At 28.0% G+C, this 20,645-nt stretch overlaps 1 protein-coding gene across 1 annotated transcript; it reads left to right on the top strand.

Annotated features, from left to right (window-relative positions):
- Nucleotides 1–10,989: 10,989 nt before the first annotated feature.
- LOC114194577 (zinc finger CCCH domain-containing protein 3-like) lies at nucleotides 10,990–15,537 on the top strand. The gene is given in 8 exon segments (XM_028084907.1): nucleotides 10,990–11,461; nucleotides 11,978–12,147; nucleotides 12,348–12,372; nucleotides 12,375–12,400; nucleotides 13,257–13,373; nucleotides 13,492–13,779; nucleotides 14,294–14,545; nucleotides 14,747–15,537. Coding segments are annotated over 8 exon segments (1,257 nt in total). The 5' UTR covers nucleotides 10,990–11,397; the 3' UTR covers nucleotides 15,062–15,537.
- Nucleotides 15,538–20,645: the final 5,108 nt, after the last annotated feature.

The following is a 20,645-nucleotide window of genomic DNA, read 5'->3' as shown; positions in this document are numbered from 1 at the left end:
TAAGTTTTTTGAGTTAGAAGTGATAGTTTAATCCCATATATAATTTCTATTGTATCATTTTTTTTCCTTCATAGGGAACATATGCAAGTGCATGGACTAAGGAATATGTGCTTTAGATTGATTATTTGACCGTATTACCTTTGCTTGATACATTGAAAATTCTGAGTGCTTCTTCCCAAATTTATTCCTTGTTTGACCTTGTTTCCTTGTTGCCCAATGGAAGTGAAAATAAATTTCTTCACATCATTGTGTTCTATATTCCTGTGTTGGAAATTGTGAGGATGAGAATCATGGGTTTTCTTCTTTAGGAATAGTGTATTCTTAGAAGTTAGAAATTATTGTTAATTTATTTATGCTTTTGTTTAAATAATTGATTTTTCTAATATTGAATTGGAGGAAAAGAAGAAAAGGTATATGAATATAATATTCTCATATGAACTTTGCAAAACAACCATGTGAAATTGAATCACAATATTTTTTTATCTCTTTTTTATCACAGTATTTAAAGTTTTTTTATTTTGTTAATTTTGATCTATAGACTGTTCAATTAACCGAAAATTGTTTTAGATCAATTAATGGTGTAGAGTACAAATTTTAAATATATAATCATGTTAAATATTTAAACTGCTATCAAACATTTTTGTAATAATCTTATATGTTTTCGTATGTTTTTTTTTTTTTGTTGCCTAAAAAAGCGAGTTAAAAGTGATCATGGGCTTTTTTTTGGGTCGGGTCCAGGTAGTATAAGCATGTATCATGTGATTATTCATGTTAAGATAATATAAAGAGTAAATTACAATTACACCATATAAGATTTTCTCAACCTATATTTATATTCTCAATTTTATTCACTATTATAATATTTGATTTTCAATTTTTATTATTAAATTGATTAAAATAATGTTCATAGTTTATTGGTTGAACTAATATTAATAAAATGATGCTGACAATTAAATTAAATGAAAAAATAATTAAATAAATATAATGTCATAGTCTAATAATATTAAAAAATAAAAATTGCATATTTTATAAATTTAAACATTTAGAATATACATAAAAATCAAATATTCCGCCATAATATTTAAGTTTATATATTAGCAATATGTAATAACTTTTTAAAAATATTAAATTTCTAAAAAATAAAATGGAAAGAAAATTAGGTAATTGTAAATATTGTTTAGTGGTTTACCGATTTTCAACAAGTCAGTTAAATTGAAGGCCCGTTTTTTATTCAAATGAATCGGACACTAGAGTATTTTAACCGGTGAATTCAATTTGAGTCTTACAACATAAATTATAATAGTATTATTTATTAGGGGTATAAGTATATTGTTTTTAAAACTTAAGTGAGTACATTTGTAAAATAAAAAAAAATGAAAATACATTTTTTTAAAATAAAGGGAATGTTTGTATAAAATTTTAAAAAATTGAGATATGTTATAGGTTATTTTGTTCATCTTTATAAAATAATTGTAAAAAGATATTACTATAATTTTTTTAAATGTTTATCTTGAAATTAATCTAAAATATGTAAATAAATATAATAATGTCAACAAAATAAACATAATTAATTTAACGATTATAACAAATTTTAAGAACCAATGAATTGAAATTGCATTATAGCATTAGACAAAATAAACTTGAAATTTACTTACTAAATATTTAAATATTTGTTATCAATTATTGTGATATTTGTTGTAACATTTTGATTTAGTATATTAATAGTACTAATTGAACTATTATAAGTTAAGTATTACACAATAGACCATCACATGAATGTATAACATGTATATATAACGCTTCATAAAATCTGAATGATATGTTTCTTTTATATATAAAGGTTTTTGATCGAATGAAATATTTATACAATACAAAACTATATATATATATATATATATATATATATATATATAATTATTTCATCATATTGGCATGCTATACATTTCATATCACAATATCAAACACATCTATCATCCACAAAATACTTTATTTTATTCCAAGATTAAACCTAAACCACAAATAAGTACAAAATAACTCATTAACACCTCAAATAAAAATGTTCTTCACAAAAGAGAAACTTAAAATAGTGAAATCTTAAGTGTTCGACTTTTCTAATTACAAACCTCAAATCAAAGATCCCAACGGTCAAAATGAAGGATCATGTATCTAAGACCAGCCATCAAAATTTCAAATCGATTCAACGGTTAAAGAAATGAGAATCCCAAATTTTTTAGGGTACCCGCCTAGCTAGAAAATCTACTTTGACTCTCTGCCAGACTCAATATTAACACCTTTTCAGTGACGAATGAGCTTGGCCAACTACGAATGAGCTCGCCCATCGATGAATGAGCTCGTCTAGTGATCTACATAATACAAACTCACAATTTTGCACAATAAAGGGTACCTTTGATTTTAGAGAATGTTCTCATCTTTTGTTCAAATGAAAAACAGTGAAAATACGTTTTAAATGACTCCTTATAAGCCAAATGTATCATCCCACAAATTTAACCACAAATCATAACTCAATTTACTAGTTCAATCATTAATTTTAGCATCACCAATTCAACAATTCTCATATGTCAATCAATTGAACAAATACATACATACCAATTTAAGCATCCAGTCATATATTTTCACACACAATATTAAGAAAAGATAGATCAAATGATGCAAAATAATACTAGTAATTTAAAGAGTCAATCAATTGTTCTCTTATCTTGTTTAAACAACTCTCTATTTCATGGTTGTTCTTTAGAGTTCTATCTCTTACATATTGTTCTACTTACACAAATAACTCAATTATAACACATATTTACAATCTTAACCGAACATAGATCAACTTGAGTCATTAACATCCTATGAAAGTTCTCATACTCCGAAGTAGAATAAATTTCTTAAAAAACAAAATAGAAGGAAAAAAGATTAATTTATTGTATTCGAGATTCTGATTGTATAAAATTGTAGACTTCGACAATAAGAGTCTTGCGACATAGTCCAATATTCAAATAGATAAAAAAATGTAAGAAAAGTGTTTAGATTTTTTTAAAAAGAATTGTTATTATAAAATGAAAGTGGATTAAATAGAAGAATTGTGAATGTGACATTTAACTTCTTGATTGAAAATGCTGCTAATTTACTTGACCTTCATCATACTTCATCAATTTGCATGAAAATGTTCTTGACCCTTTAGAAACCAACTCTTGATTTGTTTTACATGCTTGTCGTACACGAGTCTCACTGTCGGCTTCTATTTATTTTAAGTATGACTCTCTTGCAACCATCCACTAAATAATTAATAAGTCATGGAAATTATAAAATTTAATAATTAAAATATTGAAACAAATTTTGGAAACTGTATTTCACTTCCTTCTGTGTATAACATTAGTATCTAACTTCAAACTTCATACTCTGAAGGAGAAAAAAAAACATAACAATTTAAAATAAGTTTTCTTTTGAAAAAAAAAAACAACAACAACTAAAGCACTGAACTTTTACATGTACGTTTTTCTCTTTTTCCAGTCTTTATTTTCAATATATTGATTAAAATATAATCTGATTGGTTTTGTATATAATAATTTAAATATTTATTTAATTTTTAGCGTGGTATGTATGTAGTCAACAACACTCTCTATGTCTTGTTGCACAATTCATGATTATTGTTGACTCGTTCTCTTTATATTTGATTATTAAAATTGACATCACAAACGTGATTATTTTCTAAATAAAAGACTATCAGCATTTTAATTTAAAGTTTCCATAAATAAATAAAAACATGTTACGTTTTATAATGCATATTTCTGTACTGTACACCGAAAAGATGGATGAGTGTTCAATCAAACATAATGCGTTTTTTATTTAACTTACGTTACAAGAACAATGAATCAATTTCTCACTCAAGAAGTTACTAAATTAAAAGTACATTTTTTTATGTTACTAAAATATAATCGAATAAACATATAAACAAATACCATATAAAGATGTCTAAGGTAAGTCTCATGGGTGACAAAAATAGTTGCATTAATTTTTATTGTTATATATTACATGTGGTATATATAAATATGGATAAAAGTGACAATTAAATTTTAACCCGTGTATCTGTTTCATCCAACAATTTATATTAACGTTTCATCTTTTTTTTTTTTTCCATTGAGCTTTCTTCCAATTAATTTCTTAAAATATTTTTTAATCTTGTTTGTATTCATGCTTTAACTTAATTTTCTTATTAAATTTGTGTGTTATTGTTTGGTTCGTGTATTTTTATGATAATTTCCCTTTCCAGTCATATCTTTAAGAATTAAGTTCTTTTCTCTTTACCTTTAGATTCTTGTCATTTTAATAAAGTTTGTATTCTTTTATATTAAAAAATACTTTAAGGCGATTGCATTGAAAGTTCTGACTCTTTAAATTCCAAACAAAAATATCCATAAAAAAATATTGGTTTATATTTATTCAAGTGTATTTATTTATTATCAAATTTCATAAGAACAAAGTGTGTTAGTGATGCTTCCATACATTTAAAAACAAAAAAGTGTATTATTCTTCCCATAGTTTTCAGAATGTTCTTTGACAAAAAGGCGTATATTTTTTATTTATTAGAAGACACTTATTCTTAAAGTTTTTATGTTTACACTATGCAAGTTACAATCCATTTTTTTTTTCTAAAAAAGTGAATACAATAATACGACTTGTCTTTTTAGTTAACTGTCTATTTTATGATTGATAGCAATGAAATACGTAAGAATTGACAAAAAACAAATACTAAAACAAATTAGGCACATAGTTTCCCTCTTTTTCTAGCTGAGAGATAAAGCGGAAAATTAAAAGTCTAACATACTAATTCATTTTTTTAATGAAATATAGAGAAATATAAATTTTCTTCTCCATTACTAAAAGAGAAATATAAATAAATAAACACTCGTTTCACTCCAACTTTTTCACAATTCTTTCTTCATAATGGTAACAAATCACCGTGAACCCGTCATGTTGAAAATAGTTTAAGTGTGAGTCAAAGTCTTACATAAGATAAAATAGACAAAATTAAATATTATATAAAATTAAAGATTCATAAAACTATTCTCTTAAAGTTTTAAAGTATCAAATAATTTATATGTGTAAGAATAATGTCATATAACCATATAGAACTAGAATTTTTTCGTCCGGTATGGTGGACACAAAGAACACGTGAAAGAAGATAGTAGTGAGTATTTGATAAAATATACATAGTGTGCACTCTACACCCTCACAGCCTCATCAAGTTTCTTGACTGGGCCATTAATCTTTCACCGTTCCTCGAGACCACCTGATTCAAAATTTGATTTTGAGGAATGGGTCATCTGACACGTGTCAATCTACGATTGGTGGCTGCATTTGTTCCGACGTGTCGCAGGACCACCAAATCTTACGTTGTCTGCCGTGAGAGCGAAAGGTACTTGGCCTCGTTCCTCGTGCCTCACTCGAATCGTAATACGTATCCAACGCTCACTTTTTCTCTGGGACCCACTTTGATTCACCACCGCCATCACGTTATTTCATTCATCATCAACCTAACATAACAAAATCAAATCCTATACTCTACAAATTATCATAAAATCATTTCATTTCTAAATACAAATAATTTTTCAATAAAAACATAACGGCATATGATTCTACTACTAATACACAAGTGATTAATGGTTCAAGTTTTATCAAGATTTCAATTTTCAAATTTTATGTTCATTTTTTCTTCCCATAATATCTAATTAAAAAAATTCAATAATGTGTATTAACAAAGTAAATTTGAAATACAGACTAGTTTTTGTTTAATTGTGCAACCCTTTTTTCAACAGTAATATATAGAAAAAATAATAAAGAATTGATTTGTTGAATTAAAAACTATGAGACATCCTTCTATACCTACCTTCCACCCTTCATCATTTTTAAGAAAGTTCTGAGACACAAAAATCTTTCATAAATGAAGCCCATATTTTTTCAAAAATAAAACAATGATTATGTTGTCTTTCTCGTAACGTGGGAGAACAAAACCAATTATTTTTTTGCCAAATATCTTCAGGAAGTTTTCTTGTTTTGATGTCACTTTTCCAAACTTAGGAATCTAAATTGTTACTGATACAAATAAATATAAATAATAATAAAGAATTAAATATCTTCACCGTCTTTAAGTTTTAATATAAAATTAAAAATATATTTTTATCTTAAATTTTAATTTTAAAAATTTAAAAACAAAAAAATACAATTTTTTAACTAATTACGTTAAAAAAAATTCGTGTAAAAAAATATTTTAAATTAATATTTTTTTATTCAAATATTAATATAAAACACTGTATAACAAAAATACAAATTTAACGTTGTCGAGTAAAAATAATTCGGTTTATTATTTTTTAAGATTTGATATCAAAATATTTCAAAATTTAGGATATGAATAAATTTTAATTTTATATCAAAATTAAGAAAATTAAATTTAACCATACAACACAACATCTATTTTTCTAATTAGTTCAATTATATGTATTTTTATTTATTTTTTACTATATTTTCATTTATAATAGACTATAACGTGTTAAAAAATATCATTAGATATTATTATTATTATTATTATTATTATTATTATTTAAGTAAAGTAAGATAAATTAAATCTATTCTATCATTTCTTATCAGATTTCATTATGCTTTTATATGTAATGTCTTCAGCATAGTATTTTGAAAATCTATATAAAAATATAAGCTATAAGTATATAGATTCAAACTTTATTTTAATAAACAAATTGTACGAGCATGAATTAATCTTAAAACATTTTTTCTTAAGAAGACAAATGAAAAAATTAAATTAAATTTAATAACGCGTTTATGTATGAAAATTTTCGTTTATACAACTTAAATATTATTTTTTTATAGTGATTTTTTCCCTCACGAAAAATACATCATCGAAACATTAATCTTGTTACTAAAGTAACGTGGTTTGTTACTTGATCTACATACCTACATATTAAGCAATAAACAAAAGCTTTGTTATTTTCTGGAACGATAATTTCAAGTGATGAAGTATCGCTCCAATGTCATTCATCTGCTAATATTTGGTTATATTGTTGAAATTAATTATTTTTATTGCTGGTTGATTTAAAACGAGCGATTATGTGTTTATTGTTATATTATGTATCCTAATAAATAGTTTGAAAATGTTTATGTGAAATCAAAAAATTAATGCTCTTTATGTTGTTAAAGTGATATATGTTGAAAATGGTCTAAGTGTGAGTCAAAGTCCTATATTGAATATAATAGACAAATTTAAACACTACATCAAAGTTTATAATCACATAATCTTAAGATTTTAATATAAAAATGATATTAAATGTTTTGTAAGAACAATGTCATATACATTAAACCAATTTCTTAATGACTATAACCTTCCGTATGAAAAAAATATATATAACCCAATAAATATACCGTGTAAACAATAATTAGGTGATGCTATTGAATTGATATGGTGTATTATGTCAGAAGATTTGATTACAATTCCAATTCCAAGTTATATCCATATTATAAGTCATAAAAACAGAAAACGGTGAGATCATATAAAAGTTTGTACTATTTAATGAATGATGAAAAGTAAATAACTCAATAACAAAAGCATAACCCTTGTCGTATAAATAAGACTTAAATCAAAATATACATAATAATGTTTAAAAAATATTATGTCTACATATATTTTATGATGTTTTTGATATGGAAACAAATAATTTATTTATTTGTATTTTGGTCATGAATGGATAATAATTATATATTTCGAAATGTTTTCATGTAAATAAAAAAAAAGTGAAAAACTGAAATGAAACTAAAAAAAATCATAACAACTTATCTGGACTTTTCTTAATTATACAAAGTAATATTTTATGAACTAAAATGACTATAAATATTTTCCCATGACATAATTTGTCAAACACAAAAATTGAAATGAATGCCTAATATTTACTTAAAGGAATCTAAATAGTGTACATGATATATCCAAATATACCCATAATAATGATTAAGAATTGTATCATGTTGGCAACAAAGGATAATGCTTTCACTTTCCAACAACACAGTTGTGTTTTAACTGTGAAATGAAAAAGAAAAAAGACATTGTTGTAATTGTTTCATGCTGGATCACACTAGTGGAGAAGAGAAGTTGATATTAAGACAACCTAATTGTGTGAGCAGAGGATGAACAAAAATGGTAAAGAATGTTGTTAATGAGTTGTGGTAGTTGGTTGATGCCTACCCCACAAAGATAATGGCATTAGTAAAAAATGAAAATGGGTTAAACATGGACCACCCTTACCCATTCTTAAAGGACACCAATCATCAGAATCAACCACATCTTCAATATACTAGCTTAATATTTCCTTCTTAACCCAAACAAATACACTCATTTAATATCAATTCATTACCTTATATTCAAACAATGGATAATACTACATTCAATTATATTTATTATATATATAAATATAATATTTTGTGGTGAAATTATAATTTTTTTATTTTTGTATTGTTGAAAGAAATAAATGTTAGTAAACAAATTGAATGATAATTATGATATTAGCAATATTAATATTACATCATGGGTGTATTGATGATGCAAAAACGCATGCTTCATTGATTAAATTAAAATAACGCTGCCGACAACAAGAAACCAAGGGCCCACCACTGACTTTTCCAATCAATGGCCAATTCATTTCCACGTGGCGCGTATCTAAGTTAGCTTCTCTTAGTTCCCTTTAACGGCGACGATTTTCGGCAACACCACCGATACGTCAATGCTGCACTGTGATATTTTTATCAGAAGTTCTGGCATCGATTTGAAATGACGTCTCTGCCCTTGTAACCACCTACAACATTTCACCGTTTTACACGATTCCACCGTAACGTGAATCAGACGGCCAAGTCCTGCTTCTCGTAATTTGACGGTCAAGATCCTCCAAATTCTCATCTCATCCTTTGAAAGAAAATTGAAAAGTCTTCTACTTTTTTCTTCGTTAGTATTGATAACAAATACATCAACCGTCGGTAATATCTGAAAGTCAAAATAGATTCAAGAAATACAATTTCCCAATTTTTTTTTCTCAAAGTATACCTTTTTTTAAAGAAACTAATATTTTTTAATTATACTATTATAATTTTAAAAAATCATTTATACTATGTTAAGAAATATAATAACATGTTTTAATCCTAAATGAAAGACTAAAGTAATATCAAACGAGAGTTAAATCCTTCTAAAAAGTATAAAACAAAAAAAAATTAAAAAAATTTGGAACTCCAATTAAGATCGTACGACTGTGGCATGCACAGAGTCCGTCGGTTTGACTGATAAGTTTGTCGATATTATTTTTTACACTTTCTAATATATTGCAAATTAGAATTATTGACTTGTGATGTTATTTTTTATGACACACATGTCATGTTTCAAAGTTATATTACATGTTAAAATGCAATTATTAATAGCTTTTAACTATATACATATATATATATATATATATATATATATATATATATATATATATATACGAGTTGCAAAAATGATAATGAATAAATTTTTATCGCTTTTTATTTAACACTCTCTCACTTGTTGTTATGATGCAAATTTCATCTTATCTTCTTACCAGTAACTAATTTTTATTATAATAAATAAATCTCAATATTCACAAATCATTTAAAAATCTTTGGTGTATTGAGTGCAGGACACAAACCATTCTACTAGTTAATTAAAAAATGTAAATATTTTTGTATAACGGATCTACGCATAGCTAAATGAAACGTTTCAAAACCACGTTTAACTAACAAGGTTCAATGTAGTTAATATTAGTTAATTTACATTGATTATATTTTAATATAATTTCGAATATTATTGCTTATGAGCAACAAAAATGCAATAAAAAAATGGAATAAGAAATCTAACGTTGCATAACATTACTAAAAAGCAATTGAACGATGGTTGATAGAAAACGATGGTTTTTCATAACGTCAAATCTCCAAAGTAACTAGATTTTAAATACTGTTGTACCATTATTTTCACCACCAACGGCACACTTACTATAAACTATTCATGAATTTTTAATAGAATAGAATGCTTGAAGAAATAAATAAAAAACTATATAAATTTTAAATTTAAAAACAGGACTAGGCTCATATGAAAATAAATCATTTTTATTTATATCATATTTAATAATAACAATTTCAATCTATATCTATTTTTAGTTAATATTAAATGCATAATTCTATCTAAAAAGGGTATGCTACAAATTTATAATATTGGATGTTTGGTCCTCCGTGTCTCAAAAAGTCATACTTTGTGGCTACGTCGTATTAAAAAAAAGAGTTCAATGGAAAGTAACGGTAAAAAGTTGTATATGAAAACTAAGCAGAAATGATCATAAATACAGGTTTTAGATAATTAAATTTAAAATGAATGGATTTATCGTACATGACAATCATATAATAATACTAAAGCTGTTTGTTTAACTTAAAAAATATATATATCTTTTTTACAATAATAGCATTGTGGTGCAAAGAATGGAGAAGAAAGTTTTGAGGCCATTAAATTAAAAATAGGAAATTTAAGATATGAAATTTATGATATAAAAATGGTATATATATAGGTTTATTTATCTGTTAAAAAAGATTATGAGTGGTTGAATATGAAGCTAAAAATGGAGAGGTCTATTTATGAAAAGAATTAAAGTGGTTAAATCTGGAGATTTGAGATAATATTAAGAGTTGGTAAAAACTTGCGAATTCCATAATTGGCATCTACTTTTTCAGGCTAATTAAATTTTGTTAAGAATCCAAATTTGTAGTAGTGGTTGAAGAGCACGCGCCAAGTGAACGAAATAAATATTGGTTCACGTAAACGTGTTGTGGAGGTGCCACGTGGAGGGTAATATGGTACAGAGAATTAAATGTTCGTACACGCGCGCAAGAACCTTACTTTAGTATTACTGTATTAACATTATTATTATTAACTTGTCGGGTTTCACATTCAAAGATCCAAAATGTCCCGTAGATTGCAGAACCACAGCCAGGAACTCTAATCTAATTTGACGCCAACTTTCATCCAATTGGAATATTACTAAATCTCTTTTCACGATTTCACATTTGATTCTTCTCAATTTTACCTCTGATTCTCTCTTTGCACCTTTGTTTTTGTGTTGGTTTTAATATTTTTTCTTTTCCGGGCAAAGTTCTGTTTATTTTATTGTTTTCAGTCTTTGGTCAATTTTCACTGTCTCCTGATGATCATTTTACCATGTGGGGTGAGTTAATTTGAGAGTGTTGTGCGCTGATTTCTTCTTAAAGGCTCAAAAGGGGTCTTCTGGGTTTGATCGAACAACCAAAAAGAGTCTCTTGTTATCATTTCAACGCTACCAGATGCCAGAAAACAGGCAGGTTCTCAGGAATGCTGATTCTACACCTTCTGGTGACAACATTGAAGGTGGTGCAGATTTTTCTGGTGATTTATTTTCCTTTGTTTTTTTTTTTGTCACGATTCCTGCTTTAAATGCTCCTGATCATCGCTTAATCATCATGGCTTTGTGTTGTTTCGCTAGGGAATGTTAGGTATTAGATTGTCTTCACAAAACCATTTTTGTTTCATTTATGATATCGTGCCTTTCTTTTTATGGTACAACGATTTTGATTTGGAGAGTTCTGATGATTCACACAATGTATTGCGAGAGACCTTTGGGGATTTTCTAGAACATGGTTTAGTTTTTTCTTTTCAAAGTTTACTTTCCTAACCTGAGCTGTTATGCTTGATCACGCGTGGGTTTACGTAGTTGATGAACCCCTTTTAACGATGCTACGAAGGATCGCCTACATGTTTTGATCTTAAAATCTTTTAGGGAACACTGTTGTGCTTTTTGAGGTGAAAATGTTAGCTATTGGTTTAGTTTGTTCAAATGAGAGCTTGGATAGACTTTGCCTGATTCCTGGCTGATCTGTTTCGTAGAAGCGATTCGCCGTTTGAAAATCAATGATAATTGGGATAGAGATGCTGCAGCTCAATCTACCCAATATCCAGATCGACCCGGTGAACCCGATTGCTTGTATTATTTGAGGACTGGAATGTGTGGTTATGGGAGTAACTGTCGCTACCATCACCCTGCTCATATTTCAATTGTAAGAGCTCTTTCTTTTGTTTCCTTTTCATTCCTTGTCTTCTGAGTATATATTAAGCAACCCCTTTGGCCAAACATTTGACAAAGGATGTAGTTTGTGTAATTGTAATCTCTTAGTTCCTATTGAATTTCTTAAATCTGCTTCTCAGTTTTATCATATGCAAACAAAGGGAAGTTTCTAATACTTAATTAGATGTTCAGGGTTCTCATTATGGTGAAGAACTCCCCAGAGGACCGGGCAACCTGATTGTGAGGTATGTTTATTTTGGCGATCAAAATGTAAATGTTTTGCAACTTTTCCCTCTGTTGAATTTGTTAGGGGTGTAATTTAGAACCGTTCTTGTGTCTTTGCCTAGCATCTTAAGCTTTGGGATAGATGTTGATTCATTAGTCATAACGGAGTTATTCTTTATGAAACTGACTGTGGATGCGTTTTTATATAAGAACACTACAGTGTGTTCAAACGAAGTTTGAGGTTTGTTTTGTTATAAGTAATAAACAATAAAATATCTTGCGTCTGTAGAAAACTCCATAAGAAGTTCTAAAGTTATGCGTTTCATATTTTGCAATGTCCCTCTGGCAGAAACTTTACTTGGTCTTTTGCATTTATGTTTGTCCTTTTTGTGGTCCCTTTCAATAATAGATCTGATCTGTTTGAAATGTTTAGCTTACTGATTACTGGTGCACTGATAACAAACCATTAAATGATGGAAAAGAAAATGTCAAACTGAAGTAGCGATACCTAATGAACTGGACAAAAGTAGAGTAGTTATGCTGTCAGTGTAACGTCTACCATTTTTGTTTTCTATTGATGATTTGTTTGATTTTTAGTGGTCATATTATGCGGTTTTTGTCCTATAGATCTTAATCATAAGATTTCATTATGATGGCAAAATTTTATTTGATGCCAGCTATGGCATACTTGAACTAGGAAAGGAATAAAATATATGAACTTAAGTTACACATCTATTATACTATACATATCGGGTTACGGAACCGAAGTGTAATCTGAAGAATTTTGTATGCTACACAGTCCATTTCAATGGGATATTTATTACACTATTCCAGTGCTTTTCAATTTGATTAACTTGTTTGAGATGTGCATTGCAGTATTTTCTTAAGACAGGGACATGCAAATATGGATCAACATGTAAATACCATCATCCAAAGGACAGGCGTGGTGCTGCTCCTGTGTCATTCAATACTTTAGGTCTTCCAATGCGTCAGGTTTGCGCATCCCTTTGCACCTTGATCACTTTTATAATTGATTGCTGATCATTTTGTTTTTGTTCATAAAAGAAACCGTTGCAATCTTTCAACATTCTTTGATTGTTGTTGCATTTAGGAAGAAAAATCATGTCCCTATTACATGAGAACCGGGTCTTGTAAGTTTGGTGTTGCATGCAAGTTTCATCATCCACAGCATGCTTCCATTGGAGCATATCCCTTGGCTGGATCTCCTACCTCAACAATTATCCCTACATCAGGTTTACCATATGCTGGAGGGTTTCCTGCATGGTCAGCAGTACCAAGAGTGTCATATTTATCTGGGCAAGGTGTTCAATCTTATGTGCCTCCTTTTCTCTCTTCTTCACAAGGCATTATACCCGTGCAGAGCTGGAACAACTACATGGTTAGTTAAGTTGAGGATGTTGAGTGTCCTGTTTATCTATATATTTGCTCTGGCCTTGCTCAGTGTTATTCTGCATGTATGAATGACTCTCACACATAATAGTTTTGGGTGGCTGAATGAAGCATTAGGCAATAGTTATTCACTTGGAGGCACCTAGAATTTGGTTGTCTGATTGATATATAAATGCAAGTGGATTATAAACCATCGATACCATGTTTTAATTCAAAATGTCTGATTGATATGTCTAGATACATATACATACAGTTATTCATCACACTTTCCATCAATTTTATTATGGTGATGGGGAAGCACATTTGGAATCCATATCCCTGTTAATATCTGAAACAAAAAAGGTGTCTTCTTCTTAAGGAAATCTTTGGAGCATCTCGCCTTTTAATGATAATTAATGATGTTGGGTTTTGGTTACTAATTGAAGGAGCACACAGTTAACGGCACTTTCTGCAAATTGAGTTAAAATCTTTTGTTTTGACTGTGACTTTGTTTCTCAAAATAGGGAAGTATGAACCCAACAATGCCTACTGGTTATCTTGGATCTAATCTTGTTTATGACTTCATGAATCTGGGGGAGTCACTTTTCGGCGGGCAGGCGATAAATTCAGCTCTCCCAAATCGACCTGATCAACCAGAATGTAGATACTTTATGAGCACTGGGACCTGCAAATATGGATCCGATTGCAAGTTCCACCATCCAAAGGAAAGAATATCTCAATCATTAATAAATCCACTTGGCCTTCCTGTGAGACCTGTAAGTTCAGCTTCTCCAAAAGCAATTTGTGATATAACTTTTAAAGAAACTCTTATGAAAGTTAACAAACCGTCATAACACTGTGTGAACTATCCATTTATTGCTCCTAATATACTGACAAGCTATTTTCACAATCCATATTACTACCAAACATGACTCTTTAGTATTTAGATTCCTGATTTCAAACTTGGCTTATTGCAGGGGCAAGCTGTGTGCTCTTACTACAGAATCTATGGAATGTGCAAATTTGGTCCAACATGCAAATTTGATCATCCAGTTTTGACTATCCCTCAGAACTATGGCTTGACTTCACCTGCTCTAGCACTTGATGCTCCTCTTATTAGTAACCAAAGAGGGTTATCAAGTGTACAACCACCTGAGACATCTCCTTCTAAATTATCAAGCGACAACAAGCTTCAGCACTCTGATGCAAAAGCTGCCACAGAAGATTCATCCAAACAAGCTGATACTACACCAAACTCCTTCCCAGCCTCCTCAGAGCCTTTACATGACTAAACTACTTCAAGTTTTATTTTTCTTTGGGACAATTTATTTTTTCCCCACATTTTCAGGAGAAGTATATCATACACACGTACCATCTATTCCCCCCTTTCACCTGCAATTCTGTCGAGTTGGATAGTTTGTTCAGAGGTTGTTGTGACAACCGCTACCTTGTGGGGAATGGAAGGCATTTTTTGTGGTGAATAAAATGCAGGTAGAAAGTTTATGACCCTTCTTTTTTTCCTCTCTCTGCTGAGGTTGGTTTGCTATAACACTTAAAAATGGTAAATGAAAAAAACTCAGGGATGCATGACAAACTTGTCACCAAATTTTTACCCCATTTTTTAAGGGACAATTAATAATTTAGAGTGGTGGCTGTGTAGAGTTTGGAAGTTCTAGATTATTGTCGGGTGTTTTGCAGCAGATTTGGTCATTTGGGTCTTTCATGTCTCTGATGTGAGTATAAACAAGAAAGACAATAATTATAGCAAGACTTGTTTATCACGTGAGTAGGGTCTATTAACCTTAGTTTTTGTCTTTTTATCTTGTATTTTAGGAAAAGTACGTGAATGATTTAATCCTTCTGTGGCATGGTTAGAATTCTAAATACCAATTTGAAGGAGGAAAACAAGAAGGATATAAAATAAAATAGAAAGGAAGAAGACAAATAAGAGAATACGGAATCCATAAGCGTTACCAAATGGGGTGGTATTGGTAGTGGTTTTCTAATGGATTTAGATTCTCTTTTTCTTAAATAGTAAGATATGATCTTCTTTGAGTACACAAGATATTTGTATTTTTTTTACATAATTAGGATATTTTCCAACCACTTGTGCCAAGTTTTTGCTTGGCAAAACTTATTTCCAAAAAAATCTCTAATTGAAGAAAACCAAAGGTCTCAATTTCATTTTTCAAAGTTGAAATTATGATGAATTTTAGTCTCCCACATGTGTAGTTGGAATTTGATAATGGACCTTGCTGCAATAAAAGGTGAACACAGTTCAAACCCTTTGGACTGAACAAATTTATTTAAATCTTGTCTTCACAATCTAAACCTTTGTTTAAGATTCCTCTCACAATTTAGATTGATCAAATTTTCCTATTTTATATGAGCATGTAAAAACAGTACTTAAATTGATTTTAGTTGAAGAAACTGACACTCACAAAACATATTAATTCTTACGTAAACCGCCGTTTTTTCAACAGGATTGATTCTTACGTAAGACATCTATGAAAAAAAAAACATATTAACGTGAAAACATATATTTAAACACGTGTTGATTCGTTACCATAAAATCTATATTATTTAACTCCACCTTTTGTTACACCATTCTCTTTCCTACATTTTTAATTAATATGTATGGATGCTCTCTCGATTTTAATATGTTAGAACATTCTTGTATTAGCCACTTCAGCTACGATAGAATAAATTTTGTGAGAAAAAATTAAAGCATACAAAAAATATAATATGGTTGAAAAAAGAAATACAAAAAAAAAAAAAAAAACAGGAATGTCCCCATAAATGAAAACAAAGTGGGGGAGAAAAAGACAACCAATATCTATCACATACATTCCCTTCCAATTAGCAATGGTACATTCAAGTTGGAAGAGTTAGGCCAATAAATGATTAACTCATCATTCATTAATCACACTTAACTACTAATCACTTATTGTTACAATGCTTTACAATTAACCATTGATTAATGATATATTACTAGGTAGAACTTAGCAGAAAAGTTGGAGACATCAAAATTGTGGAAGTATTTTTGGAATATTCTGAGAAGAGAATAATAGCATTAAGGGTGTTTGGTTCTTGGTTTTGATGTCACACCACCATCGAATAAAATGGAATGATTGGTTTGGGAATAAAAACATGATGGCTGCACCTCGTGGACCAACATTCAGTACAATTCATTTGGAACGTTGAGATTATGGTTTCCAGAGTTATTGAATAATAATTCTCATGAGTTTGGGAGTTTGGATGAATTGTGACCTACACATATTAATGGTAGATACATTGTCTTTAACTTTTGAAGGATTTTGAGATCAAGATATGGGATTATGTGTTCAATAAGTATTTCAATTTTGTGTTCAAATTCTATATGCATACCTTTTTGATACTTTATTGTCTCCTCATATTTGCAATTTTGTTCACCTTTTATAAAATAAAAAATAAACTTTTTAAAATCTTCACATTTTCGGAAAAATAATATTCAATGTACTTTAGAAAACCCTTTAAATTACATGTTAACAATTGACTCTAAATCATGGATACCAAACAATTTGTCAAAGGAGTTCAATCATTGTTATATCGTCTGATGGAAAGAAAAAAGAAAAAATCGTCTACTAGAGATAATCTAATAGTGGTAGAACATATTGTTTAGTGAGAATATTTATTAAACTTAATATTAGATGTGTGTTCAATTTTTAAACTTTCACGCGAAAATATAATTTAATTTTTTTAATTTTAATATAATTTGTTCATCAAATTTTAAAAATAAATTGCTTATTCTAATTGTTTAATTTGTAATGTGTTAAATAATGTTTGAGAATAATATTGGAATTATTTATATTGTTTGTCATATTATAAGTTAAATGTTACCATGAAACGTTATTTAAAATATAAATAAAAAATATTAGGGGTGGCAATACGGGCCGACCCAGCCCGTTTAGGCCTGACCCGCATAAAGTTCGCACAACGCGGGTTGGCCAGTCCTGTCCTGCACACTTTATGCGGACTGAAAGCACTGGCCCTTCCCGCATTGGGAAATTATTTAATTTTCTTAAAAAAAAATTATGATAAAATTTTCAATATTTAAAAATTGGGAAACTTTAAGAAGTTCACAAAATTAAGTAAAGACATTGGGGAATTAGATGATAAATTGACAATTCAACATTCTCATCATATTCATAGGACATACCCAATGTATTTTTAAAATTTTAGCACATTAAAAAAATTACATAATACTTGTCTTCTCCAGTTATACAAGAATTTGAAACGTTAATGCAAGAGTTCATAAAAGAATAAATTAATATACACAAGTGCAAGTTTTTCTTTTGAATTTTATGCAGGTTTTTTTTTTTAATTTTATGCAGGCTTACGGGCCAGCCTGCGCGGACCTATGCGAGCTGGACCTATGCGGGCCTGTGAGCTCACTGCCTTGGCCCACCCTGCATTTTTTCCACGAGCCTGTGAACCGATCTAACGGGTCAAACCCTAATTGCCACTCTAAAAAATATATCACTGGATTCATAGGACTATATTATTAGAAAGTGAGGTATTAATGGAACTGAAATCATGATGAAGAAAAAAAAAAAGTCTATTACCTTTCTTGATGAAAAATCATCTATATATTTTTATCATTTTATTTATTTTATTGAAGTACTAAATATGATATAAAATATGCTCAAAACCTGTAATTTTATGGAGTGACATTATTGGCCTTGCACGTTAAAACAATGAAATAACAAGTTAAACTCTTGGAGCTTTATTCCCAACCCTCTTTGAATCGATTAAACTAGTTTTAATCCACTAAAACCTATCACTTATAAAATTGCACGACTCTCTTTATTCTTTACAAATTTGAATAATCTTTTTAAGAGATGATCTAAATACTTTTTCAATTGAGAGAGGTATTTGCTTGAGATTAAAAAAATTGTTTTTTTTTTGTTTTAATTATTGTTTTCTTTAGTTCTTCTATGTTTTTTCTTGTTTTTAATTATAAAACTTGAAATATAGTGAATTAATTTGCTCAAATAACTATGCAAGTGATGTCACTCTTTCTCAAAAATAAACCAATATAAACTTAGTATTTTTCACTTTCTTATCTCTCATTTAAAAAAAGTATTCAACAAATTTTTTTTGTACACCTTGTTTATTTTTATTACCTTAATTCAATAAAAGTGATTCTTAATAATTTTAATTTTTCTAACCTTATATTGTACTCCTTTATTCTTTGTACTATTTTAATTCTCATTACCGAGTGGTGAGGGAATTAATAGTGTGTTTAGATAAAATAATTTAAAAGAGTAATTTATTTATTTGTTTTATAAAATAAAATTAATAATAGAAAAAAATAAAGAAAAAAGAGGGAATGAAGAACAACATTTTTTGTGTATATTATTATCATGAGAAAAAAAATTTATTTATGAACATTCACTAATTTCATAACATTTTGATGAATTTTGGAATTTTTGAAGTAAAAAAATGGTTTGGTTAAGAAAACTAATAAAAATTTTTTTTTTTTAAATTATTTCTAAGGAATAAAGTAAAAAATAAAAAATTGAAGTTTCACAACCAGACATTTTTGTTTCTTTATACACTTGTATATTGGAAAAAATTTTGAAGTAAAAAAATGGTTTGGTTGAGAAAAATAAAATAAAAATTATTTTTTCTTAAAAAGTATTTCTACTCACAACCAGTCATTTTTGTTTCTTTATACACTTGTATATTGGAAAAATCAATTTATTAAATATTATTTGAATATATAAATTTTAATTTTAAAATACATATTTTTGAAGTGAAGTTGTATCATAGAAGATAAATTAAGATATTTTATCCAAATAATACGATTAAAATGTAAAATATTTTAATTATTTTATCCAAATAAAATATAAATAAATAGAAAAAAATTAGTTACAAATAATTTAAATATCATAAATTATTTGAAATTGTTAAGTTTATTGAAATCCTCACACTAACACAAAGTAAGATTATGAAAATTAAATAATCGTTCCAAGGTGTGGTTAGTAAAATTAATATTATGTTTCATTTATTTTGTTTGATTTTCTTAGTTTGAGAAAAAAATCATTTTAGAATAAAAATAATAATTATATATATGCATTATCTATATCCACTGTATTACTTATTTTGTTCAATATACTTTTTGTTTTCTGTCTATATATCTTTTCCTTAATGATCCGATAGAAAATATGTAAAACATCAGTAGTTGGTTGACCATCAGGTGTTCTTTAAATTATATATCCATTGAATTAATTCCCTCTCGTATTATTAGAATTATTAGAAGTATATGAAAGAAGAATCTTTGAAATCCTTTATAAAATACATATTTTTTATATGTTTAAGTATACAAATTTTTATAATTAAATATGTTTTATATTCTCAAACTATTTTAAAAATTATTTTATATTTAATATATATATGAAAAACATTATTTTCAATAAACAACACATAAAAATTATATTATAATTGAGTGGAAATTTTCATTTGCTATATTGTAAATATTATATGTGTTATTTGTTGAAGAAAATATTTTACATAATATTCATAAAGTGGATGAAACAAATAAGTATATATCTAGTTTATAAAAAATCTTTCTCCAAAACGTATTTGGAGAAAAAAAACATTTAATCTTAAATTTTAATTACTTTACATCATTTAATGATATATTCTTAAAATGATTTTATTTTAACCAATACATGACTTTTCGTTACATTATTATCCAATGTATTTTCTTTATTTTATATATAAAAGATATTTCATAGAAAATATTGAGAAATTAGTAAAATTTAATGCATTCAACTATTTTTTTCAGTGTGCGTGAAATTAAAATCAATATTTTTCTTATTATAAAATTTT

The sequence above is a fragment of the Vigna unguiculata genome, chromosome 8 (assembly GCF_004118075.2).
Source record: "Vigna unguiculata cultivar IT97K-499-35 chromosome 8, ASM411807v1, whole genome shotgun sequence".
Taxonomy (NCBI): domain Eukaryota; kingdom Viridiplantae; phylum Streptophyta; class Magnoliopsida; order Fabales; family Fabaceae; genus Vigna; species Vigna unguiculata.
The sequence above is the reverse complement of the archived record's forward strand: the minus strand, read 5'-3'. Positions and strand labels throughout refer to the sequence as shown.